The 27,969-nt window shown below is 39.5% G+C and overlaps 1 protein-coding gene across 3 annotated transcripts; it reads left to right on the forward strand.

Annotated features, from left to right (window-relative positions):
- The first annotated feature begins 439 nt into the window (after positions 1-439).
- GABPB2 (GA binding protein transcription factor subunit beta 2) lies at positions 440-27,090 on the forward strand. Of its 3 annotated transcripts, none has more exons than XM_045545024.1 (9): positions 440-790; positions 6,715-6,860; positions 8,255-8,422; positions 9,348-9,542; positions 11,984-12,134; positions 19,590-19,703; positions 21,548-21,733; positions 26,244-26,377; positions 26,528-27,090. In XM_045545024.1, the coding sequence occupies exons 2-9, from the start codon at positions 6,753-6,755 to the stop codon at positions 26,828-26,830; spliced, it is 1,359 nt and encodes a 452-aa protein (XP_045400980.1). In that variant the 5' UTR covers positions 440-790; positions 6,715-6,752; the 3' UTR covers positions 26,831-27,090. The 3 variants fall into 3 exon arrangements, with proteins under 3 accessions (XP_045400980.1, XP_045400981.1, XP_045400982.1); XM_045545026.1 differs by having other exon boundaries at positions 747-790; positions 6,753-6,860; XM_045545025.1 differs by lacking the exon at positions 19,590-19,703.
- The last annotated feature ends 879 nt before the right edge of the window (positions 27,091-27,969 follow it).

Here is a 27,969-nt window from a genome sequence, read left to right on the forward strand (position 1 = left end):
TCCGAGTCCTTTAGTCATGGCAAATGGTGGGTGGAGATGGGGATCAACTGGTAAATAAAGTGACTAAATGGATTTGCAAACTCATGCCCCCCCCACCAACACCCCATACAAATGACTCAGTTATTTGCGCACTGACAGCTTGGCTCTGGGGTCTTCTGACTGGAAACGTGTCCATCAAGCACCAGAGCCCAATTCACGAGTGAAACCAGAAACGTCCAAGGACAAGGAAGCAAGGCTATCCTGTCAACCCTAAGCCTGGCCCCCAGGAGAAGCAGCCAGGAGGCAAGACGCAAACTTCAGGACTGATGCATAATCTGATTTCCCCTCAGCCGTTCGCCGGGTTCTTGGCGCCAAAACACCCATCGGGTCCGTCCCCTGCTGGAACTATAAGACACGTAAGACACGTAATCAATAATCCTCCGCCTCGTTAAATAGTCCCGTCTAGGATTTCTCGGATACACATTTTTCCATCTCAGAAGTCCTTCGGTAGATAGGAAATGAGTCTCGGAGGTGTATCATCCTTCTGTTCGAGTGGCAGGATGAGGTTTCTAATCATTTTCCCTCTACAGATTCCTCCGCCAGAAATCATACAGGCAGCGCCTTCACTTCCGGGTCCGCCATTTTGTTACCTTCATTTCTCCACGAGGGGGGGTTAAAGGCCCCCAAAGTATGCATATATGAAAAGGCCAAAAAGTAACTGTCACTGACAGGGAGTCTTAACTAGAGAAGGAAACGGGACTAAACTGGCGGGCTCGGTGGAAGCACAGCCGGCAGCGTCCCGGACGAGGAGGTGAGGGGGAAGAAGAGATGCGTGGACCCTGGGGGGCGTCAGGGCTGGAATGGAAAGCGCCGTGAGAAGGCGCACCGCTTCCTAGCCCAACCCCGGACTTCTGGGTGCGGACCGAGCGGCGCCCCCTCACCGAAGCGGGGACAGCTGGGGCAGGGGGACGGAGAGGAAGGGGATGCTTTCGGGAGGAAGGGGAGGGGACTGGAAGGTGAAGAAAGGGGTGGGTGTAAGACCTGGGGCTGGGGAGCTGGACCACGGGAAGCCAAGGCCACAGAGGTGACCACTAGGGGGCGGCGTGGAGCCGGAGCCGAGGGCTGCGCCCCGTGGGCTGAGAACATTGGCGTGAGGAACTGGAGGATTTATGATAGAGGGGGAAAGAGGGACTCTAATTCTCTGACCAATAACTTACAGAGTATCAGTGAACTCAGTAATCTGAACAACAGCAGTAAGGACCCTGCCTCCAGTTCTTGCACAGTTGTTTGTACAGCTGGCCGCCCGGTGGGGACGTGTGCAATACAAAAAGAACCGTGGATTCTTCGATGGCAGCCCTCCTTTCCGTTAGCTTTCCCCTATTCTCACAGATTTTCTTGAATCAGAGGTTATTCCATTCCTCTCCGTTTTCCCAGAAGGGCTTCTTTCTAGGGCGTGTCTATCTCTGTCTTTCTTTCTGACATTTGTGGAGACAGTCTATGGCTTATCTTCAACGATTTAACATTTTTGGCCATCCGGGAATACATTTTCATTTTACCACTTGATCTACCCATTCCAGTAGAGATGTTCTTAAGCATCTGTTTTCATCCCTACTTTGATAACAATGAGGAGAGAACTGCCCTACCCAAATTCTTATATAAACCAAAGTAATTACTCTTTGATAATAGTCTGTTGTCAAGAGCTCAAGCATTTCATAAATTATTAAAACACACTATTGAAAGTTTTTGTGTGTTTGTTCCGGAGGGAAAGCGTGTGCTTTGTTATTTTATTCATCTCCAACATCCTAGAAGGCAAGTTAGACCAGATTTTGTCTCCTAATTATATATAGCGAAAGCGGAGGTACATCCAGTGAGGGAGAATGCTGTTAGTTGTCAGTAATGAGGGAGTCGGAAGTACCTGGACTGTTCTCCAGTCTATTAGGCTACATCTTTGGTCTCTTGGTTCTGCCAGCATTGATAGGATAGAATGAGAATGGCACATAGTCCCCCTCAAAATGATATTATTTAAAAATACATTTTACTTAAGACAGATGCTCCAGCTTAACTCAAAGGAGTCACTGATGATAGGGAGAGAAAAGTGCCTTGAAGAGCACATTTCTAGGAGACCTTTTTTATATCAGGTGATGAATATAACACCCTATTTACATTCTAATCCCAAAGTTTAATTATATCTCTGCATAATAAGGCTTTTCATGGCTTGTTTAAAGAATGGGATGACATATTTGGGTTGGTTGCCATTTAGTGCTACTCATGCATGACTCACAAATATGATTAAAGAAAAGTGATAGATGTATATGTGAAGGCAGACTACAGTGGAAAAATTGCTCAAAAAGATTTTGCAAGAGTTCAGGTGTTGAAGACACCAGTTACAGTAGGATAAAAATCAACTTATTTAAAGGATCTTGTTTCCAGAAGTACCAGCTTCCCAGGAACATGAAGCAAACCAGACTTCTTAAACAGATACCCCAAACTTCAACTGAAATTTTTTGTGTGTGTGGTAGAGATTAGAGCTGGAATTTTGTTATTCGAATAGATTAATTTAACTTTGATTCAGCATATCTGAACGTCCCTGTGTGAGACATTCTTTCCCTTTGGGATGAGTTATTACAAGGTGTTTAAGTCTTGGTGATACCTTTTATATATAGTATATTTTGGAAAATGTGAAGGAGTCATTTTTAATTAATGAACCATCTAAAAATTTATTCTTGTTTTTAACTATTAGCAAAAAAAATTGAGTTGAAACACAGTTTTGATATTTTAAAAGGAAGATAACCATGGAAAAATATGATGTATCAGTGTTCTATAAGAAGGGTTTGCTATAAATTTTCTCTACTCTTTTTTTGAATAGTAAAAACTGACACTTAGATCAGATTATAGAAGTTCACACTATTAAAGTTCATGCTCTGTTCCTGGAAATACTCAGCCTGGACCTGAGCCTCAGGTAATATAGTCCATTTGAACAAACTTCCCTGGTGGTTTGAACACAAAGCTCTATGATATGGATCAGAAAATTAAATCACGAAGTAGCTGAATGATTTGCCTAAGCCATTTATTCTCAGATTTTCTGGTTTCAGGACCCATTTACACTCTTAAAAATTATTGAGGATTCCATTGTGTTAAATCTATTAATACAGGTTGAGTATCCCTTCTCTGAAATGCTGGGGATTTCTGATTTTTTTGGATTATGGGATATTTGCATATACATAAGAAGATATCTAGGGGATGGGATCCAAGTCTAAACACAGAATTCATTTATGCTTCATGTATACCTTATACACATAGCCTGAAGGTAATTTTATGCAATATTTTAAATAATTTTGTGCATAAGACAAAGGGGTTTTTTTGTACACCAAACCATCAGAAAGCAAAGGTGTCAGGCATGAAATTTTTCATTTGTGGTATACTGTCAGTACTCAAAAAGTTTCAGATTTTGGGCTGGGCATGGTGGCTCAAGCCTATAATCCCAGCACTCTGGGAGGCTGAGGCAGGAAGATCACTTGAGGCCAGGAGTTTGAGATTAGCCTGGACAATGTAGCAAGACCCCATTTCTACAAAAAATGAAAAAAATTAGCTGGGTGTGTTGGCACACACCTATAGTCTCAGCTACCTGGAGGGTGAGGCAGGAGGATCACTGGAGCCCAGGAGTTCAGGGTTGCAGCGAGCTATGATTGCACCACCGCACTGCAGTCTGGGCAGCAGAGTGAGACCCCGTCTCTTAAAAAGAAAAATGTTTCAGATTTGGGAGCATTTCAGATCTCATATTTTCAGATTAGGGATGTTCAACCTGTATTTAGTAATTTAGAAATTATTTTAAAATATTAATAAATCCTTACATGTTAACATAAATATTTTTATGAAAATATTATCTTCCAAGTTAAAAAATAGAAGAATAGCATTGTTTTATATCTTTGCAACTCTCTTTAACTTCTGCCTTAGTAGAAGACAGCTGCATTCTCATATCTACTTCTTCATTCAGTCTGTTGCGATATGTACTTGGAAAAGAAAGGAGTATTTTAACAGCTTTTTCAGATAATTGTGAGCATTCTTTGATGCTACACAAAAACTTGACAAGTGGTAATTTCTTAAAAGAGAGTTGCAATGAGGAATTTGAAACCAAATCAATGAACTTTTGTACTCTGTTACCTTAAAAGCCATTGGTGATTCACTTTGAACTTTTTTACTCATGCATGGTTTTATAACATCAGTCATTTGGAAAGTATTGGTTCACCAAATTATGCAGATCATCCACATGTTTATGCATTTTATAATATCAAAAAAATCACATTCATTTATATCCAAACTAATTTCATCAGAAAAGTCTTTAATTGGTAGTAAGCTGTCAAGTTCATGGTGGTAGATATAGGCTTTCCAAAATTCTAATTTTTCCTTGAAAGCTTAAATTATAATTGATAATTGGCAACAGATATGGTGAATTTTTTCCTTGAAGCGGCAGGCTCACTTTCTTCACTTTTTATTTTATTTTATTTTAATTTTTTAATTTTTAATTTTATTTATTTATTTATTTTGAGACAAAGTCTTACTTTTTATTTTAAAAAAAATTTTTTTAAGAGACAGGGTCTTGGCCGGGCACGGTGGCTCACGCCTGTAATCCTAGCACTCTGGGAGGCCGAGGCGGGTGGATCATTCGAGGTCAGGAGTTCAAGACCAGCCTCAGCAAGAGTGAGACCACCGTCTCTACTAAAAATAGAAAGAAATTATCTGGCCAACTAAAATATATATAGAAAAAATTAGCTGGGCATGGTGACGCATGCCTGTAGTCCCAGCTACTCGGGAGGCTGAGGCAGTAGGATCGCTTAAGCCCAGGAGTTTGAGGTTGCTGTGAGCTAGGCTGACGCCACGGCACTCACTCTAGCCAGGGCAACAAAGCGACACTCTGTCTCAAAAAAAAAAGAGACAGGGTCTTACGCCTGTAATCCTAGCACTCTGGGAGGCTGAGGTGGGTGGATTGTTTGAGCTCAGGAGTTCGAGACCAGCCTGAGCAAGAGCGAGACCCCCATCTCTACTAAAAATAGAAAGAAATTATATGGACAGCTAAAAAAATATATATAGAAAAAATTAGCCGGGCATGGTGGCACATGACTGTAGTCCCAGCTACTCGGGGGGCTGAGGCAGGAGGATTGCTTGAGCCCAGGAGTTTGAGGTTGCTGTGAGCTAGGCTGATGCCACGGCACTCTATCCCGGGCAACAGAGTGAGACTGTGTCTCAGAAACAAACAAACAAACAAAAAAAGAGACAGGGTCTTGCTTTTTTGCCCAGGTTGGAGTGCAGTGGCCCTATCATAGTTCACTGTAACCTCAAATTCCTGGGCTCCAGGGATCTTCTGGACTCAGCCTCCAGAGAAGCTGAGACTACAGGCATGCATCATCATACCTAGCTAATTTTTAAAATTTTTGTGGAGAAAGGTTCTCACTGTGTTGCCCAGGCCAGAGTGTAGTGGCTACTCACAGGCATGATCATGGCACATTGCAGCCTTAAACTCCTGGGCTCAAGTGATCCTCCTGCCTTAGCCTCCCAGGTAGCTGGGACTACAGGTGCATGCCAGTGCATCCAGCTTGTTCATTTAAAAAAAAAATATCTGCCATATGGTCCTTGGTTTGTCTGTTCATTGTTCTTTCATACAAAAAAGATGTTCCATGATAAAAGTAGTTATTTCAGCTCACAATTGCAAAGTGCCTTTTCTCAAGAAAACCATAATATTTCGATATGCCCAAGTACTTTACGTGTATTTCCCATTTTGTCACACAGAAATTATAAACACATGTATTCAGATTTTGAGATTTAATAAAATTAATAATTTTACTGTTTAATCAAGGACATTCTTAAGTAGAACTGGCTTTTTCCCCGTGAGAGTGCGTGGCAGTGAAGAGTACAATTAACTAATAGCACAGTTTGATTTGTGCTAAGGCACCAGAACAATTGCACAAAGGCACCCACTGTTGCATTTGTATCATTAGTGCAAATGTTAAAATGATAAAAAAGGCAAATATGTCTTTGTATTATAATAAAAATAGTTTTGACCTCATGGATCCCTGAGAGTGTGTCAGGAACCACAAGTAGTCCATGAACCGCACTTTTTGAACTACTGGACTAAGCAGATCAGTAAGGGTTTGCTTTCCTTAAACTTTAAGAATTATCACATCTCCCATCCAAGTATTAACCAGGCCTGACCCTGCTTAGCTTCCAAGATCAGACAAGATAGGACACATTCAGAGTGGTATGGCCATAGACTATTGCATCTTTACACCATAGTCAGAAGATAAAAACAAGATTAATAGAGTTGCAGTTTGATTTAGAAACTTTGATATATCCTGTTTCATTATGCCTTCCAAAGACCTACAAACCTTCAGAAAGAGTAATTAGTTGCTAATAAGGGCTCCCATAATTTGCACAAAGCAGCAGTTTCACAGGTGGGCATCCTTCTTGCTCCCTGCCTGAAAACCAGGGTGCATGCTTTATTACTTTGTACCATTTTCCTTAAGTAGTATGTTGCACATGTTTCCAAAGTATTTTTCTGGAGAGTGAAAGTGAAGAACTATTCCTTAGGGCCTAAAACTTTCCCAGGTATCTTATTGTTTGTGTTATATGAGGTAGAAACAAAGTGACTACCAGATAGCAAACTTGAGATGTATCTTATATATATTCAAGTACAAGAAGTCTTCTAAAAACATTTTACAGGCAGCTTTCCTTGTGTTTAAGTTATAGCTACCTGAAAACTTTTGTTCCTATGCATAAAGATGTCTTTGGTGGACTTGGGAAAGAGGTTACTAGAAGCAGCAAGAAAAGGCCAAGATGATGAAGTGAGAACATTGATGGCAAATGGAGCCCCATTCACCACAGACTGGGTAAGCTTAGCAGAAAGGTCTCTTAATTATTTCCAATGTGTGCTTTTACCAACCTTTTTCTTAAAGGCTAAACAGACTTTATTGATTTTTCTTCATTCCCTTTCTAATTCATATCCCCTATAAGAGTTTTATTTTCTTTGTCTCATCTGAATATGTGGTTTTCTTTTTCTTTTAGTTTTCCAAATTGAAAGAGTCTCCTGTGGATATATAGGTGATAATTGTAAGGTATTATATACTTGTAATTTCCTATAATGCTTTTTAGAGTATTTTCTAAAGGCTTAATTCTCTCTGGAGTATACTTGGGTCATAGGCTTCTGTAATTAGCTAGAAATTAAACAAAATCAGTATACGAGTGCATTTCTAGACCAATAAACTCTTGTTTCCTTTTCTCTGATATTTCCTGGTCTAAAGAATAGTATAGCCATTTTGTTTCCTTTACCATTCTTAAAAAACATTAAAGAGGAAGATGCATTTTAATGAGCCTAAACAATCAGCGTGGATATCAGAGAGTTTCAAAAGATCCGGGTTCAAGTTATAATGTGGGCTTTCTTAGCATTCACAGATTTTGTAAGCATTGCCTAATTTTAACAATTTTGATGAGTGAGTGACCTCTATTCTAGGGTGATTAATTCATAACTTCAGAGGCCAGCAGGTTCTTAGCACTTCACAAAAAGGAAGAAAAGGAAACTCATTAGATTAGCATTTCTATAAATAGACCCGAAAAAAGCAATGTGAATTAAATCCAGTCAGACAGAGAGGCTGAACATATGAAACGCAAAGAATAAACAGGCTTAAAATAAAGAGCATAACAAAGAAAGGAATAGATCTCTGGCTAGAGTGGATGCTGATAGATAACTCTTACAAGATTTACATTGAGACAATAGACTTGCTTATTGCTGTTGAGACACCATTGCTAAATTTTTATTGTCTCTTCATCTCAGTCTTTTTGCTCTGCCTTACTGTGACAAAAAACTTCTGACTGATCAAATTTGTACCCCAAATATAACTTTCTAGTCTCTACCCCTTTTCTATGAATTGTTTTGAACCTGTCTACCCCTTCCTTTATCCCAACTCAGAACGTTCTTTTGATCCTTTTTTTTTTTAACCTTTTTCTAATCCCTGTTTAAAATCATGTCCTTCAGGGAATCTTACCTGATAAATTCACCTGACTTAAAGCCATTATACTTAGCACTTATTTAATTGGTGGTATATTTATTTGCCAATTAGTATATTAATTTTTAAATTAAATCATTTCTTCAATCCCATTTGTCCAACCAGATTCTCTCTTGAAGGACAAGAACCATAGGAATCACCTCTTGTTCATTTGTCTCTCTCCAGTAATGATCTAGGACTCTGCACATGATGGATATTCAATGAGTATTATTTTCCCACAGCTTGGAACATCACCCCTTCACCTTGCAGCTCAGTATGGTCATTATTCCACTGCAGAAGTACTCCTTCGAGCAGGTGTTAGCAGGGATGCCCGGACCAAAGTGGACAGGACTCCGTTGCACATGGCTGCAGCCGATGGACATGCGCACATTGTGGAACTTCTTGTTAGGGTAAAGCAAGAATAGTGGAGGTCCTATGCTGTAAAAGAGACATCCACCTCCTTGTTTTCTTACTTAAATGGGTGATAGGAAACTGGGCTGGGAAGGATTAAGTTTAGGACAGTTTATAGCATTGAATTGCATGACTCTCTTTCAAGAGTCATCATGGGCCGGGTGTGGTGCCTCATGCCTGTAATCCTAGCACTCTGGGAGGCTGAGGTGGGAGGATCGTTTGAGCTCAGGAGTTCGAGACCAGCCTGAGCAAGAGCGAGACCCCATCTCTACTAAAAATAGAAAGAAATGATTTGGACGGCTAAAAATATATATAGAAAAAAATTAGCCAGGCATGGTGGTACATGCCTGTAGTCCCAGCTACTTGGGATGCTGAGGCAGGAGGATTGCTTGAGCCCAGGAGTTTGAGGTTGCTGTGAGCTAGGCTGACACCACAGCACTCTAGCTCGGGCGACAGAGTGAGACTCTGTCTAAAAAAAAAAAAAAAAAAAATAGTTAAGTAAAAATAAAAAAAAAAAAGAGTCATCATGTCTATGAGGAGTTTGTTTTCTAATTTTTTAAATGCTAAACAGACTTTATTGATTTTTATTCATTCCCTTTCTGCAGGTGGTCTCTGCATTTATGCCCATTTTTTCAGGCAATTGGCTGTCTGTTAATAAAGGCAACAAAAATCTGTTCTCCCCCTTCCTCTCCCATCTGTTTAATTTCCCAGTGATGTCCTTAGAAGACCCACTCATTGAAAGCATTTTATGTCTACCAGCATTTAGGAAAATTTGAGAAATGTTTTTCCCTGTGATATTCCTTAAACATGATCTAAATTTGAGTATGTACAATCTATATGGAAAGCCTCTGTACTTAATGATAGACTGTTACACTTGTGCTACTATAATCAGTATCTGTTGAAAAAATTGCTTTTCTATGACAGAATGGTGCAGATGTGAATGCCAAGGACATGTTGAAGATGACAGCTTTACATTGGGCCACAGAGCACCACCATCGGGATGTTGTAGAGTTACTTATCAAATATGGAGCTGATGTCCATGCGTTCAGCAAATTTGATAAATCTGCCTTCGACATAGCCCTGGAAAAAAACAATGCCGAGATTTTGGTCATCCTCCAGGTGTGGTTCTTTTTATACTCCTCAGAGGATACTTCATTTGAAATTAAGGATTTTCTTATAGGAGTTGAATCAAAACTGAATTTTTCCTATCTTATCAAAGTAATAGTTCTAATATGTTTCTATCTTATCTTTCAGTGTCATTAGTATCTTTCTAAAACAACATTCTATAAAGCCCTGAATTACTCATGGTGATTAAAGAACAATGTGGCCAGTATAAAAAACATTTATTTGGCTTTAGGATATTTTTTCTACATGAAAATTTCCCTTTCTAATTAAGCTTGACTTGGAACAATATTAAAAGTCACTTTATGTTTTCTGAATATACATCAGCTGATGTGAGACAGTATACAGATGCTTCTCAACTTACGAGAGGATTATGTCCAGATCAGTTTGCAATGGGCTTATCCAGACCTAAGCCCATTGTAAGTAAGTTGAATTGCTTTCACACCATGGTAAAGTAAAAAAATGGTTAAATTGAACCATTGTAAGTCAGGGACCATCTGTATAGTTCTAAAGCCATCTCAGAATTAAAAATTAGCTGTGGTGATCTCATCCATTAATTTCTTAAACCAGTACTTGTATATCTGGGAACAATAGGATGGGGGATACAAAAATTAATAGGACATGCCCTGCCCTTGGAGTGTTCACAGCATGATAAAAGTGGAGACAGGAAATAAAGCATTACAATACTACATGATTAACAGATACCTAGCAAGTGTTACGGGAGCACAGAGGAGGGAGTAGGGAGTAGGGAGTAGTAGATGCTTAAGAGAAGGATTAAGTATATGTAGAATTGGAACTGAGTTTTCAAGAAGTAAACTAAGAAGTGAAAAGACTATCTTCTAGGCTAGAAAAAGAGTAAATCAAAGACATAGAGGTGTGAAAGACTGGAATGTTCAGGAAAGATTAAGTAGTTGTGTATCTAGAAAATGAGCAAAGGAAGTGGAGTTTGGGGAGTGGCAGATGCTAAGGCTTGAGTTAGGCTGCGTTCTGAATACAGGGGTGTTACATGGCACACAAAGGAGTTTTTTTTTTTTTTTTTTTGAGACAGAGTCTCCCTCCATTGCCCGGGCTAGAGTGCCATGGCGTCAGCCTAGCTCACAGCGACCTCAAACTCCTAGGCTAAAGCCATCAGCCTCCTGAGTACCTGGGACTACAGGCATGGGCTACCATGCCCAGCTAATTTTTCTATTTTTAGTAGAGACAGGGTCTCACTGTGGTGCTCAGGCTAGTCTCTAACTCCTGAGCTCAAGCTATCCTCCCACCTCAGCCTCCCAGTGTGCTAGGATTACAGGCGTGAGCTACCGCGCCCTGCCAGGAGTTTGAACTGTTATGTGGGCAATGGGTTTCCAATAGAAGCTTTTAAATAGAGGACTGATACGAGTAAATTTCTTTTAAAAAGATGATTGTTTGGAGTGTGGCACACAGATGGGAAAGAGAAGACCCTTAATGCTAAATAAGCATGTGGTGACTTTTATTAGGCCAGGCAAAAGCCACTGAGGACTTGAACTAAGGAAGTGATAGTGGAGGATAGAAGAAGGAGTAGATTCAAGAAGGAATTTAACAGTATCTGAAGAATAAATAATCTGTTTTAATTGAAGCTCTTAGTCAAGGGGATAATTATATATGAAAAATAGCCATTTCTGCTGCATTCTCAGTTTTTTGTTTGTTTGTTCTGGCAGATGGATGGTTCCCTATAGACTGGTTACCCTCTTCAACTTTCAAATTCTTTGTTTAGAGCCCTTTCATAACTGGACTTTTTTAGTAGTCATCATATTTCTAGAAAACTGCGTCTGAAAGTAAAAAAATAAAATAAAGATAAGTATCTTTTCTCCAAAATTGAGCAAATATCCTTGGAAACAAAAGTGTAGCATGTGGAACTAGGCTTAAAATCTGGAACTTATTTATTTGCTTGTTATATATTCTCTTAGGAATTTCTTCAATGGCAGAATGGAACAAGTAGTTGGACAAAACTCTAGAGAATAATTGTTCTCTGTGGGTACCCTGCAGGGATCTCCTGCTAGCACATTGACTTGTAGATAATTGATCACAATTGGAAATTACTTTTTAGACTATTCAAGGCAAGTCTTTTTTTTCAAACAAACAAACAAAAAGATCCAGAGAGGTTAACTGAATTGTCTAGAAGTTTTTGCAAATAATACACCTTTGATTTTCTCAAGTAGAAACAAGTTTGGGAAAACAACCTAACATGTCTTTTGCCCTGGTTTGAAAAAACCAGTAGTCTTTTTATTTTCTTCTTTAGTTCTATGCTTCGTATGGAAACACCAGTAGTCTTAACGAGAACTCTGAGCTCCCTGGGACATTGTGTGCGGGACCTAGTTCTGCTTGATAAAGCATTGGCATGGGGTCTGCTGTTCAGTAACTGTATAACTAAAGCTAATAAGTATTCTGATATTGAAATATCCTGCCTTGTTTGGTAGGAAGCAATGCAAAATCAGGTGAATGCTAATCCTGAGAGACCCAACCCTGTGAACAATCCTGTGACTGTGGCTGCTCCATTCATCTTTACATCAGGAGAGGTTGTTAACCTCACTAGCCTTGTTTCTTCAGCCAACACCAAAACTACCTCAGGTAACAGTCTGATAATGTGACATTTATTTTAGAGTTAAAAGTGAACAGAACCCCAGGTTTTCCTAGAGACAAATGGTTTGATGGCTACTCTTTTATTAAATTATTCCCCAAAATAGAAGATTTATAATAGATTTTAAAGCCAAGGCACTTATTTTTTCTGGGGGAAGGGTAGATCATATATAGGGATTATACATGAATACTTACTGTGTTAAAAGTAAAATATTCTACAGATTAATCTATTGAAGGGTTATACCTGACCCCAAAAAGAAAATATAAGGGTGCCTCAATATAGTACTACTAAAGGAAATAGTTAAACATTCATAGTCTAAAGTAGTAAATAAACCAGAATAAACAAAAGTGGCTATTGGAGTGCTAATATAAAAGCAGTAAATGTGATTATTTCAATACAGTATAAAAGTCTTGGTTTATTCTTGAGAGCATATATGAAAACAAAATAGCTTAGAGAAGTACTCAGTATTGCTCTTTTGAGACCTGTATGTTTTTTTGTTTGTTTGTTTGTTTTTTGAGACAGAGTCTCGTTCTGTTGCCGGGCTAGAGTGAGTGCCATGGCGTCAGCCTAGCTCACAGCAACCTCAAACTCCTGGGCTTAAGCGATCCTACTGCCTCAGCCTCCCGAGTAGCTGGGACTGCAGGCGTGCGCCACCATGCCCGGCTAATTTTTTCTATATATATTTTTAGTTGGCCAGATAATTTCTTTCTACATTTTTAGTAGAGACGGGGTCTCACTCTTGCTCAGGCTGGTCTCGAACTCCTGACCTCGAGCGATCCACCCGCCTCAGCCTCCCAGAGTGCTAGGATTACAGGTGTGAGCCACTGTGCCCGGCCGAGACCTGTATGTTTTAAGCAAAAACTTCTATCTAAGCTGGGCACAGTGGCTCACACCTGTTATCCTAGCAACTCAGGAGGCTGAGGCAGGAGGATTGCTTGAGGCCAGGAGTTTGAGACCAGCCTGAGCAACATAGAGAAACCCCATCTCTAAAAAAAATTAAAAAAATTAGCTGAGTGTGGTGGCACAAGCTTCTAGTCCCAGCTATTCAGGAGGCTGAGGAAGGTGGATCGCTTGAGGCTGCAGTGAGCAATGATTGCACCACTGTACTCCAGCCTGGGGGATAGAGTAGAAGGCCCTGTCTCTAAAAACAAAAACAAAAAGCTTCTATCTTAAAAGGAGCAAATGAGTTTATTTTCAATATCTCCTTTTACAAATATTTATTTTACAATGGAAGAATCTGTGTCCTCATTTAAATTTTCTGATTGACTCTTGCTTTCTTTTTCTGACTTTCATTTGAAAATACACATATATATTCCTAGCTAAGTTTGTATAACATCAAAGGAAAGATCTTTAATAAGGTATTATTATTGAGAGGCAGTTTGATAAAAGAAAAGAAGCAATATACATAATATACCCAGAATTTTGGAATCAGAATTGTGTTCAAATATTTATTGATTGACTAGCTGCTTGACTTTGGGAAAACTACTTAGTTCTTTAAGCCTTGTTTACCTATCTGTAAAATTGAGATATAATAATACCTACTTTATGAGGTTGTTGTGAGACTTTGAGATTTTGTATTTCAGGGTCCATTTTATAGCAAGGCTTCAATAGTAGCTATTAAATGAAAATATATCAATAATTTCTCAGGGAAGGTTGACCCTGTCATGCCCACAAGGGGGCAGTAGTGATCTTCATTTTATAGGCTAGCAACAGTCATTTCAAATCATTTTACTTTCAGTTGAATGATCCAAAAAATTTAGCTTAAATATATATATACATATAATTACAACATTCACAACCTTTTGGATTTGTAGTGGTTCAGGCCACACTGATTAAAGCAAATGATTTTATAACTCAAAAGTCTTTAGAAATCAATAAAGTTGTATTCACAAACGTGAAAAGAGCTAGGGTTGATCTTTAGTCTAACTGTTGAAATTCTCCAGATGAGGAATAACAAGCAAAATTGAACACAGTTCAGGATATAGATTCTTTGCCTTGGTTCCTGTGGGCTGATATTGTGTTTGTCACGTAGCTTTTGGCAGACCTATTCTTCTTTCTTTCCTCTCTATATTGACAATTGCAAATTGAAATTGCTAAACCATCACATAATAGAGCTGACCTCTCCAATGTCATCTTATTCATGAAGCAATTCTACCTTTAGCTGATTGGCCCACCTGATGCTTAATCAGTACAGATAAAGGAAAGGAGAAAAGTTAATAAGACAAATTTGGGTTGTGTGTTATTCAGCTGGGTTAAAGGATTTTCTTTTCTGGCATGGTGGGCAGGTTTCTTGTTTCACATTATCTACGAATATTTTTGAGAATTAGAGCACTGATGGCATGCACCAGTTGTCCCAGCTACCTGGGAGGCTGAGGTGAGAGGATTGCTTGAGGCCAGGAGTTTGAGTCCAGCCTGGGCAACCCAGCAAGACTCTATCTTTTTTTTTTTTTTTGAGACAGTCTTGCTTTGTTGCCCAGGCTAGAGTGAGTGCCGTGGCATCAGCCTAGCTCACAGCAACCTCAAACTCCTGGGCTCAAGCAATCCTACTGCCTCAGCCTCCCGAGTAGTTGGGACTACAGGCATGTGCCACCATGCCTGGGTAATTTTTCTATATATATTTTAGCTGTCCATATTTCTTTCTATTTTTAGTAAGGCGAGGTCTCGCTCTTGCGCAGGCTGGTCTCAAACTCCTGAGCTCAAGCAGTCCGCCCGCCTCGGCCTCCCAGAGTGCTAGGATTACAGGCGTAAGCCACTGCGCCCAGCCAAAAGAATGTTTTTTAAAGAATTAACTGAAAGTATCCCAGGATTATCTCTTTTTTTGCAGGGGGGACAGGGTCTTGCTCTATTCCATAGACTAGAGTACAGTGGCATCATCATAGCTCACTGCAACCTCAAACCCCTGGCCTCAAGCTATCCTCCTGCCTCAGCCTCCCAAAGTGCTAGGATTACAGCCATGAGCTACCATGCCTGGCCAGCTGAGGTCACCATTTTAACAGATTTTTTTTGTTGGTTTTTTTTTTTTTTTTTTTTTGAGACAAGGTCTATCTCTGTCCCTGGTGGGCTAGAGTACAGTGGCATCATCATAGCTCACTGCAACCTCAAATTCCTGGGCTCAAGTGATCCTCCTGCCTCAGCTTCCTGAGTAGCTGGGATTACAGATGCATGCCACCACACCCAGCTAATTTTTCTATTTTTTGTAGAGACTGGGTCTCACTGTAGTGCTCAGGCTGGTCTCTAACTCCTGATCTCAAGCAATCTTCCCGACTCGGCCTCTCAAAGTGCTAGGATTATAGGTGTGAGCTATCACGCTCTGCCTTAATGGATATTTTTGATACCAAAATCCAGATTACAAAATTTGCTTTCAAATTTAACATTTTTAATTAAGGATATCAGTCATCATCCATGCCACCATCAAACTTCAGGGATTTGGGAAGGCAGACTAATTTAAACATTAATTAGGGTAAAATAAATTTATGAAGATGAATTTCCTGTGTTTGTACAATCGTAACATGCATTCCAAAGTCGAATATAAATAGCTTTATATTGGTTCATAAAGACCATAGGCTTTGAAATCAGATTAATTAGGTTCTATCTGGGCTCTGACACTAGCTATATGAACTTGGTCAAGTTACTTAGTTTTTCTGGGTCTAGTTTTCAGTAACTCATTGAGATTGTCTAGCCTACCATAGCACACCCTTCTAAATCCTGGTCTGAAGAGTATTTATATAAGCCATGTTTTCAATAGGTAACAAGAGTCATCACTGATAATGCCTTTTTCGTTCTAAAAACAACAGCATCCATACACATTTTACTTTATGTGATATTGGATCTTACATTGAGAAGAAGGAAGCAATTTACATTCTTGAACAGACCATGCACAGTGGTTCATTCACGCCTATAATCCCAGCACTTTGATAGGCCAAGGCAGGAGGAATTGCTTTAGGCCAGGAGTTCAAGACCAGCCTGGGCAACATAGTGAGACCCTATCTATATAAAAAATTTTAAAAATCAGCTAAGTTGGCCGGGCGCGGTGGCTCACGCCTGTAATCCTAGCTCTGGGAGGCCGAGGCGGGTGGATCGCTCGAGGTCAGGAGTTCGAGACCAGCCTGAGCAAGAGTGAGACCCCGTCTCTACTAAAAATAGAAAGAAATTATCTGGCCAACTAAAAATATATATACAAAAAAATTAGCCGGGCATGGTGGTTCATGCCTGTAGTCCCAGCTACTCGGGAGGCTGAGGCAGTAGGATCGCTTAAGCCCAGGAGTTTGAGGTTGCTGTGAGCTAGGCTGATGCCACGGCACTCACTCTAGCCCGGGTAACAAAGTGAGACTCTGTCTCAAAAAAAAAAAAAAAAAAAAATCAGCTAAGTGTGGCTGAGGCAGGAGGATTTCTTGAGCTCAGGAGTTCAAGGCTGCAGTGAACTATGATCATGCCACTGCACTCCAACCTGGGTAACAGAACAAGATCCTGTCTCTAACAAAAAAAAAAAGAAACTACACAGTCTTGAACAATAAAGTACTTTATTTTATTTTCCTATAATTCACTGGAATAACTCTAAAGAAGTAATTTCTATTGTCTATTTTCAGTTTCAACTATGTATGTCAGAGTATTAAACCTGAATTTTCACAAATGTTCTTTCTTCATTTTACTATTGAGGGGAAGTTGGGTGAGTTGTTATGTTTGAATCAGAGGGGAGCACACTTAGATTGGAATCATCATATGCTAAAGAGCGTATATAATGCTTTTCTTATGAAGCAGTTCTACTCAGCAGTTCTCCTTTAGCTTGGTGGCCTAACTGATGTTTGGCCTACTTGAACATTACTTATTATAAGAGCCTTGTTTCTTTGTGGTGTTGGTTTTTTTTGTTTGTTTTTCTTTTTTTCTTTTCTTTTTTTTTTTCCCCTGAATACATTCTGCACAGATGTGGTGTTGTTTTTTTAACTGTGATAAAATAATAACAGCCTTGCTTTTTGATTGCTAATGACTTACAGTCACATATATTCCAACCTTTGTGACAGACATATATCTAAAAATTGGTTGTTCTTTGTTTCATTTTAGGAGGATTTGTGAGTTCTTTCATCAGCATTTGGTATGACAGACTGAGTTATGAGAAAAGTATGAACTAAGGAAAATTTGGGACTAGGCTGTAGCTGAATCTTGCTCTGCGTGGAGTCATTTGATAGACATGGGCTCCTACTGGAGGTCAAGCACTGTGTTCCACTCAGACCATTTGGTTCCCTGGGTGTTTTATGATAGTGTTAGAATAAAGTTAAGATATCATCACTATCTCCAGCCTTCTCCCACAGTTGTCAACCAAAAGCTTTAATTAAGATGGTTTCAGCTTGAGGAGTACTACACATGTATTTCATCTTTTTAAGGAAAATCTGCTGAAATTTAAATTTATAAACTAGTTAAATTATCTAGATTAATCATATCAGAAAAGTTGCTCTGCGGAAGGATTTTCTATAAGGAATATTAAATAGAAGTTTCCTTAAGTATTTTACAGATAATTGACTTCTTGATAGAAGAAAAGCTAGAAAGAATCTTTAAGCATAGCTAGTGGGAAAACTTAAAAATTAAGAGTACCTTTACTCAAGAGGCCAAGGCAGGAGGATTTCTTGAGCCCAGAAGTTCAAGGTTACAATGAGCTATACATTTAATATATTTAAAAAGAAGATAAGTACGTCATGCAGAGTCTAGTCAGAAGATAAAATACATGATGATTTATAAAATTTAACTCTATAAATTTATCTACATATAATTTCTAATTTTTTAAATATATCATTTAAAATTTTATTTAATTTACACACTGTTCCTATTAACTAGGAATAGGGCTGGGTGCATGCCTAAATCCCAGCATTTTGAGAGGCTGAGGTGGGAGGATCACTTGAGACCAAGAGTTCCAGACCAGCCTGGGCAACACAGGGAGTCCCCATCTCTACAAAAAATTAAAAAATTAGCCAGCCATACTGGCATGTGCCTACAGTCCCAGCTACTCGGAAGGCTGAGGTCGGAGGATCAATTGAGCCCAGCAGTTCAAAGTTACAGTGAGCTATGATTTGATTGGGCCACTGCACTCCAGAGCAAGACCCTGTCTCTTAAAAAAAAAATTAGGAACAGTAGGTTAACTAAAAAGTGGTGAAGAGAACTCTAAGGAATACAGGAATAGCCAATATGTAGAGAGCAGCCACTACTTCTATACGGACAAAGCTTAATCTCATGCCAGCTGACAAAAAATGGTTATAGGGTCCAGCTCCAACATCACTAAGGCAGGGCAAAGAAGGGTGGATTTGCAACTAAAGGCAATAAATTCATAACTGGCACAAAATTATGTCTGAAATTATAGTGAAGGACATAGGGAAATGCAGTTCATCTTATAAAAGTTAAATTTATAAAAAACAGTTGAGTAGTACTTTCAGTTCATAAAGTTAGGCATATTGTTGCCAGACCTAATGCACTTCCCTCTAAGAACTTAGCTGTGAAAATAGCACACAGATACAAGAGAAAAGGTTATGAACAAAAAGAGAAAAAGGTTATGAACAAAATTTTTTTTAAAGCATATCATGGCTGAGCATGGTGGCTCATTGCCTGTAATTCTAGCACTCTGGGAGGCCAAGGCAGAAGGATCACTTGAGGCCAGGAGTTCAAACCAGCCTGAGCAAGAGCAAGATCCCATCTCTACAAAAAATAGAAAAATTAGGCAGGCATGGTGGCACATGCCTATAGTCCCAGCTACTCAGGAGGCTGAGGCAGGAGGATCCTTTCAGCCCAGGTGTTTGAGGTTGAGGTTGCAGTAAGCTATGCTGATGCCATTATGCTCTAGCCTAGGTGACAGAGCAAGACCCTGTCTCCAAAAAAAAAAAAAGTACATCATGACATAACTAAAGTAAATAGTTGTTTTTAGCATTAATCCATTGTCTAACCCTTTGACATTTGATATATGAAACTTAAGCTTTTTAACTGTCCTTGTACTAGAGGTGAATCATATTCTTCCCATCTATCTAGCTGATAAACAGAGGTAGTATGGCTGAGTAAAGCCCAGGATGGGGTTGTTCCCTCACCACTGCTGAGCCTGGCTTGAAGCATCCTTTATATACTTACGATGCCTGCTGCCAAGGAGAGCTCTGCACAGCCAGCCTAGGGAGTGGGTGGTACTCTTGGTCTGTTAGCTACTAATGCTCAACCCTGACAGTGCCAAGAGAATGATCAAATGAGGGGAATGTAGTGGCCCTGTACCAAGCACATTAATTTAATCCACTTTAAGGGAGAGACTTTTTAAACCTTAAAAGAGTTTTAACGCCATGATAATCGGTTATCAGTTTGGATTAGAGAACAAGATTAAGCATATTAGAGTGAAAAGCTGAGGTTTGATTTAATAAGCCATTTTTAGTTTGCCTCAATTTATTCTCTACACTGGACCTCATTTGCCTTTTTTACTGAAATAGGTGACACCCCTGTCTCAACAGTACAGTTCTCAAATTCTACCACCTCAGTGCTGGCCACTCTTGCAGCTCTTGCTGAGGCATCAGCCCCCCTCTCCAACCCAGACAGAGCCACAGGTAGGTAAGGGATATCTGCTGGGTGAATCACCATTTCTTCTTTTGTTTTTAAGTCTCCAGCAGATTTAATTTGCATAAATATTAAAGAATTGTAGTTAATTAGAGGCAGCTAGGAAAAAGGGATTTAGAGTCATTGAGCATAGAAAGAAAAAATCACTAAGTGATAAAATCAGATAGCTGAATAATATTAGGTAATGACTGAGTAATTCCTTTGTATTTTTACAGTTTGAAGTTTGTTTGCCTTGACTCCAGTTGCTTCAGATTGAAATGTTTATTCTTATATTAGCAGACTTTTTGGAGATACTCTGTTATGTTTTGACTGATGCTATCATAGAATGATTCAAAATAGCAGCCTAGATATCTCGTATTAAAGTATCAAAATACATGGAACTGCTACCTTTCTGATTATCATATCCTGTGTACTTGGGAGAGCTTGCTTTTATTTCCACTGGAGATGTTATTTTTGCATTTCCAATGGAGTTGGGCAGATATATGTTATATAGTGCCCTTCTGATATTTAAAACAAAAAGGTTTCAAGTCACTTAGCCAGATCTGGCGATGTATGGGAAGAAAGCTTAGGGCTTCATGTATGTAGGGGCAAACAGGCAGGGCTCAGCAGTCATCTAGAAATCTTTCTGGAACCCCTGGTATTCTGCTCGATCATAAATGAAAGCGGATTGTTCTGATGTCTTTCTGTCATTGACATTTGGGTAGTGAGAACATTCTTCCAATTCCAATCCTATTTTTCTGACTGGCATTAATCATAAAGATCACTACACAGATATGTGTGAGTGAACAGCACGGCAGAGGGAAAAGCAATGTATTAAACTTGTCCTTGCTGTTCTTTTGGTTTGCTCTTTGATCTTGGATAAATCACTTAACTTTTCCAGGTTTTCTTTTCCTCATCTCTGGCATCATGGTTGGATTAGATTAGCTGTCAAGATTCTTTCAGCTATAACATTTAACTGTTCTTTGTTTCTAAGAGGTGTGAATGCTTTATTTGCATTGAACTACTACCTAAATGTGTCTCATATATATGGTCCATACCCCACTTATTATTACAGAGTTCTACCTGTGACTCTTTAGATAGAGAAATTCCATAGTGGTAGGAATTATTTCCTCTAATAGTGCTTAGTTTATTGGGATATTGACTAACCAAACTGAAAATCTTGAGTCAACATAATACGTGTAGAGCTCATAGACAGGTACCTGGCACATAATAAACAGTTGGTAAGCATTAGCTGTTATTAATATTATTCTTGATCTATCAGATGGGAAAAGCCACCTACCATTTTTGTCTGTCAAACTTCAGCGTTTTGACTACTTGACATGTTATTTTGTTAATTCACTATTAAGTATACCTATTTTCTTATAGAAATGATCTTCTCTAATTTATAGTTATTTTTCTAAGTTCCATAGATTTATTTAGATTTTTAAGATGCCCCCTGAAAAAAGGGTTCTAAGATCAAATATGTTGGGGAAACTCAGCATATCTTATACCCTGTTGGAGAATCACAATGCCCATTAGCCTACTGAAGTCTCTGATACTTCCTATAAAACAAACAAAAAAGTTTAAGCATATTTAAACCAGCGTTTTCAAAATGTATTTATACATAGAACCCATCTTTAGTGAAAGCTATTAACATCTCAGTGAAGACATTTTAAAAACTACTATTCTAATGCATTCCCTATTTTTTCTCCTCTGACTTAGCATTGTTCACAAAAGCTTTGTGAACTATTGAGTCTTTTTTTCCAATTTTTCCTCTCCCTGAATATTATCAAACTACTGTACTCCTATTTCTTTAAAAAAGCTGAAATTTTAAATTCACTTTTGTCATCTTTAGCCAATTCAGAGGAAATCATAGAGGAAAATTCTGTTGACTCATCAATCCAGCAAGTGATGGGGAGTGGAGCCCAGAGGGTCATCACTATAGTGACTGACGGAGTCCCTCTGGGTAATATCCAAACTGCAATTCCTACTGGAGGGATTGGCCAGCCATTTATTGTAACTATGCAAGATGGACAGCAAGGTGAGTTATCTCATGTAAACAATTGTTTATTAAAAGATATATATATATTTGGGTATTTTTTTTTTTTTTTTTTTTGGAGACAAGGTCTAGCTCTGTCTCCCAGGCTAGAGTGCAGTGGGGTCATCATAGCTCACTGCAACCTCAAACTCCTAGGCTCAAGTGATACTCCTGCCTCAGACTCCCAAGTAGCTGGGACTATAGGCGTGTGCTACCATGCCTGGCTAATTTTTCTATTTTTATAGAGATAGGGTCTTGCTCAGGCTGGTCTCAAACTCCTGTCCTCAAGCCATTCTCCTACCTGAGCCTTCCAAAGTGCTAGGATTACAGGGGTGAGCCACCATGCCTGGCTAATTAAAAGATATTTTAGATACTCTATACTCCCCTAAAAATGAGGTATTAAGACAAATAGTGATAGGCCGGGCACGGTGGCTCACGCCTGTAATCCTAGCACTCTGGGAGGCCAAGGCGGGTGGATCGCTCGAGGTCAGGAGTTCGAGACCAGCCTGAGCAATAGTGAGACCCCGTCTCTACTAAAAAATAGAAATTATCTGGCCAACTAAAAATATATATAGAAAAACATTAGCTGGGCATGGTGGCGCGCGCCTGTAGTCCCAGCTACTCTGGAGGCTGAGGCAGTAGGATCGCTTAAGCACAGGGGTTTGAGGTTGCTGTGAGCTAGGCTGACACCACGGCACTCACTCTAGCCCGGGCAACAGAGAGAGACTCTGTCTCAAAAAAAAAAAAAGAAAAAAGAAAAAAAGACAAATAGTGAGGCAGTGGCTCACACTGTAGTCCCAGCTATTTGGGAGGCTGAGGCAGGAGGATTGCTTGAGCCGAAGAGTTTGAGGTTACAGTGAGCTGTGATCATGCCACTGCACTCTTAGCCTGGGTGACAGAGCAAGACCTTGTCTCAAATACATATATATATATATGAGATTAAAAGAAGAGCATTGGTATAATTTCCTTTTTTATGTCACCAAAATTTTGACTTGGCCTAAATGATTATGGAGATTTTGTAATTTTTTTTTTTTTTTTTTTTTTTTGAGACAGAGTCTCACTCTGTTGCCCAGGCTAGAGTGAGTGCCATGGCATCAGCCTAGCTCACAGCAACCTCAAACTCCTGGGCTTAAGCGATCTTACTGGCTCAGCCTCCCGAGTAGCTGCGACTACAGGCATGCACCACCATGTCTGGCTAATTTTTTCTATATATATTTTTAGTTGGCCAGATAATTTCTTTCTATTTTTAGTAGAGACGAGGTCTCGTTCTTGCTCAGGCTGGTCTTGAACTCCTGACCTCGAGCAATCCACCCGCCTCGGCCTCCCAGAGTGCTAGGATTATAGGCATGAGCCACCATGCCCGGCCTATAATTTTTGAATTATTTGAATTGATGGATCTCTGCAGTACAGGAAGATAAGATGGGAATTAAACCTTTATAATCCAAACTTGGTACCATGAATTCTTATTTATATACTGCTGATATTTTTGTGAAAACAATTATCATTTTAAGGTTTTTTTAGGGCTCACTGAGTAGGTGGAGTCTCTGCTTATAATGGTGATAAATGAAAACTAAGTTGTGTTGGAGAAAAATACAATTTGAGATTTTACCTAAATGAACTACACTACTTTTTACAAATGGGTTTAACCAGGCCCAAAGAAAGAAAACTGAGATTTTTGTAAATTATCTGCAGAAAATTTTAAATCCCAGACTAAACTCCCTTTTCCACTCAACATATATCTAAACTGCTTTCCAATGCCATCAGTTGTTGAGTATCAAGGTATACAAGCTAATTTTTAAATCAGCCAAACCAAATAACTAGGTAAATTTTCTGTTTTAAAACATCATAATGGGGCCGGGCGCGGTGGCTCACGCCTGTAATCCTAGCTCTGGGAGGCCGAGGCGGGTGGATCGCTTGAGGTCAGGAGTTCGAGACCAGCCTGAGCAAGAGTGAGACCCCGTCTCTACCAAAAAATAGAAAGAAATTATCTGGCCAACTAAAAATATATATACAAAAAAATTAGCCGGGCATGGTGGCTCATGCCTGTAGTCCCAGCTACTCGGGAGGCTGAGGCAGTAGGATCGCTTAAGCCCAGGAGTCTGAGGTTGCTGTGAGCTAGGCTGATGCCACGGCACTCACTCTAGCCTGGGCAACAAAGTGAGACTCTGTCTCAAAAAAAAAAAAAAAAAAAAAACATCATAATGGGCTGGGTGTGGTGGCTCAGGCCTGTAATACTAGCATTTTGGGAGGCTGAGGCGGGAGGATTGCTTGAGACCAGCCTGAGCAACAGTGACACCCTGTCTCTGCAAAAAAAATAGAAAAATTAGCCAGGTGTGGTGATGCTCGCCTATAGTCCCAGCTACTCAGGAGTGAGGAAAGAGGATCACTTGAACCCAGGAGTTTGAGGTTGCAGTGAGCTATGATGACACCATTGCACTCTAGCCCAGGTGACAGAGTGAGACACTGTCTCCAAAAAAGAAAAAAAAAATCATAATGTATCCTAAAATCTAAATATACTTTTTAACTTTTTATTTTGAAATCATTATAGATTCATGTACAGTTCTAAGAAATAATACAGAAAAGCCAGACATGGTAGTGTTTGCCTATAATCCCATCTACTCAGAAGGCTGAGGCAGGGGGATCATTTGAGTCCAGGAGTTCCAGGCTGCAGTGAGCTATGATTGTGCCACTGCATTCTATCCTGGGCGACAGATCAAGACCTCATCTTTTAAGATAATAATACAGAGAGGGCTGGGTGAGATGGCACTGTAATCCTAGCACTCTTGGGAGGCCCAGGCGGGCGTATTATTTGAGTTCAGGAGTTCAAGACCAGCCTGAACAAGAGTGAGACCCCATCTCTACTAAAAAAATAGAAAGAAATTAGCTGGACAACTAAAAAATACATAGAAAAAATTAGCCAGGCATGGCAGCGCATGCCTATAGTCCCAGCTACTTGGGAGGCTGAGGCAGGAGGATTACTTGAGCCCAGGAGTTTTAGATTGCTGTGAGGTAGGCTGATGCCATGGCACTCTAGCCCAGGCAACAGAGTGAGACTCTGTCTCCAAAAAAAAAAGATTATAATACAGAGAAATTACCTATACCCTCACCCAATTTCCCCAAATGATATCATTTTGCATAACTATAGTACAATATCACAGTCAGGAAATTGATACTGATATAATCCACCAACCTTATTGATATTTTTCTAGTTTTACATGCATTCATTTGTATGTGTGGGCACTTAGTTCATTGCAATTTAAGGTATGTGTAGATTTCTATGAGCACCACCAGAGCGAAGATACAGTACAGTTCCACACAACGATTCCTTGTGCTGCCCTTTTATATCTATAGCCACCTTCCTTCTCACCCCATTCCTAAGCCCTGGTAACCACTAAGTAATCTGTTCTCTATCTCTATACTTTTCGAATTTCAAGGATGTTATATAAATGGAATCATACAGTATATAACCTTTTGAAATTGGCTTTTTTTCTCTCAGCATAATTTCCTTAATATCCATCCAAGTTGTTTGTATCAATAGTTCATTCTTTTTTATTGCTGAGTATTATTCCATGGTATGACTATACCATAATTTGTTTAACCATTTACCCACTGAAAGTATTTGAGTAGTTTCCAGTTTTCAGCTACCTATGAATAAAGCTGTTATGAACAACTTGATTGTTTACAGGTTCTTATGAGAAATAGGAAATAAGTTTGTTTTTAGTTTTCTGGGATAAATGCTCAAGAGTATAATTGCTGGGTCATATGGTAAGTATCTGTTTAGTTTTGTAAGAAACTGTCAAACTAATTTCTAGAGTGGCTATACCATTTTACATTCCCACTAGCAACTTATGAATAATCCAGTTTTTCTACATCCTCTCCAGCATTTGGTATTATCACTATTTTTTAAGCCATTCTGATAGGTGTGTAGTGTGTGTGTGTGTGTGTGTGTGTGTGTGTGTGTGTGTGTGTGTGTGTGTGTGTTGACCCTTTTTTCATGTGTCTATGAGAAGAGAAATAATTTAGGTATAGTTAATAGCAAACTGCTTTTATTAGAGGTTTCTCAAAAATATTATATAAAGACTTTACACCTTCTTTAGATAGATTATTCCTGCAGAACTGATAAACTAATTGGCCATAGCTGCTGACCTAGAGTCAGACATCTTTTTTTTAAAAAAACAGAGTTTAATTGAGTAAATAAATGAATTGGGCATCCCCGAACCAGAACAGGTTCAGAGAGACTCCTCAGACATCTTTATACTACAGCCTCAGACCTGGGACTTACCTGCATGGCTTTCCAGCCTGCAAATCTATACCCTTGCTTTCTGAGCCATTCTTAGTGTTCCTTTAATCTTTTCTGTTTAAGGTGCATGCCTTACCTGTTGATTCTTAAATTCAAAAAAATATGAAAAATTATACATCAGATATTTTATTTATTTTCCTAATTTAAAAGCAAGCAAAACCTCCTTGTTTACTATGTATTCATCACCTTCAATTGGTGTCCTTTGGCTTGTAGTTCTAACTGTACCTGCTGGTCAGGTTGCAGAGGAGACTATAATTGAAGAGGAAGAGGAAGAAGAAGCAGAGAAGTTGCCACTGACAAAGAAACCAAGAATAGAAGAGATGACAAACAGTGTGGAGGAAAGCAAGGTAATGTTTTTTTAGCAGTGATGGAGAGAAAAGAAAGAATCAAAAGCTGTAACTATTAAGGCCTGAACCCTTCCTCATCTTTTTGTCTACTGTCTGGATAATTTATGATCTGGAATTCTTACCCTGGTGGTGACTGGTTTGCTCTTATAGGAAGGCAGTGAGAGAGAGCTACTACAGCAGCAACTTCAAGAGGCCAATAGAAGAGCCCAGGAATACCGACACCAGCTCCTAAGGAAAGAGCAAGAAGCAGAACAGTACCGTCGTAAGCTGGAGGCCATGGCCCGACAACAGCCCAATGGAGTTGATTTCACTATGGTTGAAGAGGTGGCTGAAGTAGATGCTCTAATAGTCACAGAGGGGGAGGTGGAAGACAGAGAGACAAAAGTGACTGGGTCAGGAGGGACCAAAGAGCCTCCTCACACTGGAGTTTCCATGGAAACTGTTTCATCTTAACATGCAAGGGCCACAACTTGCACTGTGTTCATCTTATTCGTCTTTTCAAAAAAATTACAGAAGACAAACATTGTATAAAAATCAAGAATGTCCTTAAGAAGAAAACTATAGCAGGGTACAGTGCTTGGGCTCAAGAAGGATCTCTATGCAACTGGAAAATTCAAAGCCATATTTAGGGAACACTTCTTCTGAGGGGCCAAAAGAATAAGGACCAAATTTCTTAGTCCATATCGTTGTTTCAAGCATAGAGGTAAAGGAATGCCAGGTGTTGTAGGTTGATTCTTTTTTTTAACACATTAACTGCCATGTGAGTTGTTTTAATTTATGCTAGTTTTGAGCCCGAGGCCTCATGAAGCATATGTAACTCACACATCTCTTCACCTTGGAAGCTGCGTGAACTTTTTCTTTTTTCTTTTTTGAGATGGAGTCTCACTTCATTGCCCTGAGTAGAGTGCCATGCCACCTCAAACTCTTGGGCTCAAGTGATCCTCCTGCCTCAGCCTCCCGAATAGCTGGGACTACAGGTGTACACCATGACAGCCTGCTAATTTTTCTATTTTTAGTAGAGATGGGATCTCACTTTTGCTGAGGCTGATCTCAAACTCCTGACCTCAAGCGATCCTCCCGCCTCGGCCTCTTAGAGTGTTAGGATTATAGGTGTGAGCCCCCACACCCAGCCCATGAACTTTTTCGAGTTGCATATAACTCACGCACAGAAAACAATAAAAAATAACAAATTTTTCATTCAATTGGAAAGGATCATTTTGTTTTCAAAGTTTTTATTCTATTTTCATAATAAAACACTGTGGCCCCAAGGAAAAAAAATTTTTTTTGTAGTGTGACAATGTATTAAATAACTGACTTTCTTTCAAAAGATTTTAAGGTAACATTCCTAATACATACATACCAAGAGCCTTTAATAATTATACCATCAAGTGACCTGAAAATTTGCCTTAGATTTATGATATGTATCTGTTGGAAAAACTAATTGGGAGGAATGTTAGAGGCAAGCTTTCTTTTTTTTGAGGCGGAGTCCTGCTCTGTCACCCTGGCTAGAGTGCCGTGGCATCAGCCTAGCTCACAGCAACCTCAAACTCCTGGGCTCAAGCAATCTTTCTGCCTCAGCCTTTCAAGTAGGT

Source organism: Lemur catta, chromosome 3 (assembly GCF_020740605.2).
Source record: "Lemur catta isolate mLemCat1 chromosome 3, mLemCat1.pri, whole genome shotgun sequence".
Classification (NCBI taxonomy): domain Eukaryota; kingdom Metazoa; phylum Chordata; class Mammalia; order Primates; family Lemuridae; genus Lemur; species Lemur catta.

Coding starts and splice junctions, on each gene's coding strand:
- GABPB2 (XM_045545024.1), top strand. CDS start 6,753: ATGTCTTTGGTGGACTTGGGAAAGAGGTTACTAGAAGCAGCAAGAAAA. Junction 8,423..9,347: donor TTGTGGAACTTCTTGTTAGG/GTAAAGCAAGAA, acceptor TTTCTATGACAG/AATGGTGCAGATGTGAATGC. Junction 26,378..26,527: donor ACAGTGTGGAGGAAAGCAAG/GTAATGTTTTTT, acceptor TTGCTCTTATAG/GAAGGCAGTGAGAGAGAGCT.